At 54.4% G+C, this 2500-nt stretch overlaps 1 protein-coding gene across 1 annotated transcript in view; it reads left to right on the top strand.

The window, feature by feature from the left end:
• Positions 1-2500, top strand: part of nlk2 (nemo-like kinase, type 2) — a 41680-nt gene that overhangs the window by 28682 nt on the left and 10498 nt on the right. Inside the window, exon 6 of the mRNA XM_076977451.1 lies at positions 1698-1907. Within this exon, the coding sequence (XP_076833566.1) occupies positions 1698-1907 (210 nt within the window). The remainder of the gene's footprint in view (positions 1-1697; positions 1908-2500) is intronic.

Genomic DNA, 2500 nt, shown 5'->3' with positions numbered 1-2500 from the left:
TCTGAGTGGCTCGTCTGGCTTTCAGTGAGCATTTCAGTGCCTGTCTGCATTCTTAGGGTCTTTATCCACGGCAGGTGTGTTTGTGTGTGCGCGCGCGCGCGTGTGTGTGTGTGTGTACGTGTGTGTGAGGGAGCAGATTTTGAGGCTCACTTGTTCATTCTTTTCATCGTTCTACTTTTGAGTAGGTTAACATTCTCTCTCACTCTCTCTCTTATTCTCTCTATCACTCTCTCACTCTCTCTCACTCTCTCTTACTCTCTCTATCACTCTCTCACTCTCACTCTCTCTCACATTCTCAATCACTCTCACTCTCTCTCTCTCTCTCCCTCTCTCTCCATCACTCTCTCTCACTCTCTATGTGTCCTTGACGCTGTGTTCAGTGTGATGGGCCCCTGAATTGTTGGAGCAGGAATAACAGGATTCTTAGCACTGCACTCCCGTAATGACCACCCCCCCCCCCCCCCCCATACACACACCCCCCCCCCCCCCCCCCCCCCCCACACCCCACCCCCTGTCGTTTCCTGTCACTCTGCCCACAAATTTAGACGTAACGAGGCGAGGTTGAAAGGACTGAGAGGTGGCACATCTTGACATCTTGTTGAAGGGTTTTTTAGAGTGTCATATGTAAGACCTAACTGTGAAAGGTGCTGTATGTTATTGGGGTCTGCTAGAGTTAGTGAAGCTCTGTCAGAAATCATTGCTAGCAATGCACTGTATGGTGTGTGTGTAATTGAGTTTTTAGTCTTGTATATAGACTTGTATATACTCTAATGTATATTACCAAGCATTTCCAGATATGTTATCCTCTATCCTGCTTGCCTTACCCTCGTGCAGAAAAGGTGTGTGTACTGTATGTGTGTGTGTTTGTGGTACTCCCTGTCCCCACACACACGCAAACACACACCCTGTCCTCAGTGGCAGTTATGGCCTGGTGGTAGGGAACTGGTCTTGTGACCGGAGGGTCGTGGGTTCGATTCCCAGACCTGAGGCCATGACTGAGGTGCCCCTGAGAAAGGCCCTTAACCCTCAATTGCTCACTTGTATAAAAATGAGATAAAAATGTAAGTCGCTCTGGATAAGGGCGTCTGCCAAATGCCATAAATGTAAAATGTAAATGTAACCTCCTCACACACACAAACACACACCCTGTCCCCACACACACACACACCCTGTCCCCACACACACACACACCCTGTCCCCACACACACACGCCCTGTCCCCACACACACACGCCCTGTCCCCACACACGCCCTGTCCCCACACACAAACACACGCCCTGTCCCCCCCACACACACACCCTGTCCCCACACACGCCCTGTCCCCACACACACACACACGCCCTGTCCCCACACACACACACACGCCCTGTCCCCACACACACACACACGCCCTGTCCCCACACACACACGCCCTGTCCCCACACACACACACCCTGTCCCCACACACACAAACACACACCTTGTCCCCACACACACACACACCCTGTCCCCACACACACACACACCCTGTCCCCACACACACAAACACACACCTTGTCCCCACACACACACACCCTGTCCCCACACACACACGCCCTGTCCCCACACACACCCTGTCCCCACACACACACACACACACACACCCTGTCCACACACACACACACACCTTGTCCCCACACCCCTGCTTCCATGTCGAGCAACATTTCATCCTGCCTGCAGATTTGTGACTTTGGCCTCGCTCGTGTGGAGGAGCCGGACGAGTCGCGTCACATGACCCAGGAGGTGGTGACCCAGTACTACCGAGCCCCTGAGATCCTGATGGGAAGCCGCCATTACTCCAACGCCATCGACATCTGGTCCGTGGGCTGCATATTCGCCGAGCTGCTGGGCCGACGCATCCTTTTTCAAGCCCAGAGCCCCATCCAGCAGGTACTACCAGCACAGGGGCGGAGCCTAACCCGAGCCCCTCCCTCTCGTCCCCGGCACAGGGGCGGGGCCGAGCTGAGCTCCACCCCCCCGTCTCTCAGTCTGTTGACGGGGTTTCAGCTAGACTTTGTGCTGCGAGAACGGTTTTTATGTCTGGCAGCGATATGTCAGACCTGCATGAGATGAACAAAGACCTGCGTAATGGCAGAGTTCAGATCGTGACCCTCCTGTTCCAGAGATTTTCGGCACATATTACGCAACTGTGATGAGGACCGAGAGGTGCAGAGAGGGGGAGAGACAGCGCGTGTGAACGATGAAGAGTTTGAAAGGGTTAGCGAGCGCCACAAGGTCGGAGGTCACAAAAGCGGCCGCGGTGTGAAGGGACGGCCGGCCGGGCTAACTGTGGAGAACGCGCCACGGGTCACGCGCCGAGCCTCTGGGCAGCTCACCACTTCCCTAGTGGAATATTCCAGAACAAGACGTTCTCTGGGTTGAGGAAGTCTTTTGGCTACGAGTTCCTCCAGCGGTGAACTCAGGGTGAACCATGTCCAACACAGCAGAGCTTCAATCTCTCCATGTATGAAGCGAATGCTGAA

This window comes from Brachyhypopomus gauderio, chromosome 16, assembly GCF_052324685.1.
Source record: "Brachyhypopomus gauderio isolate BG-103 chromosome 16, BGAUD_0.2, whole genome shotgun sequence".
Classification (NCBI taxonomy): domain Eukaryota; kingdom Metazoa; phylum Chordata; class Actinopteri; order Gymnotiformes; family Hypopomidae; genus Brachyhypopomus; species Brachyhypopomus gauderio.
The sequence above is the reverse complement of the archived record's forward strand: the minus strand, read 5'-3'. Positions and strand labels throughout refer to the sequence as shown.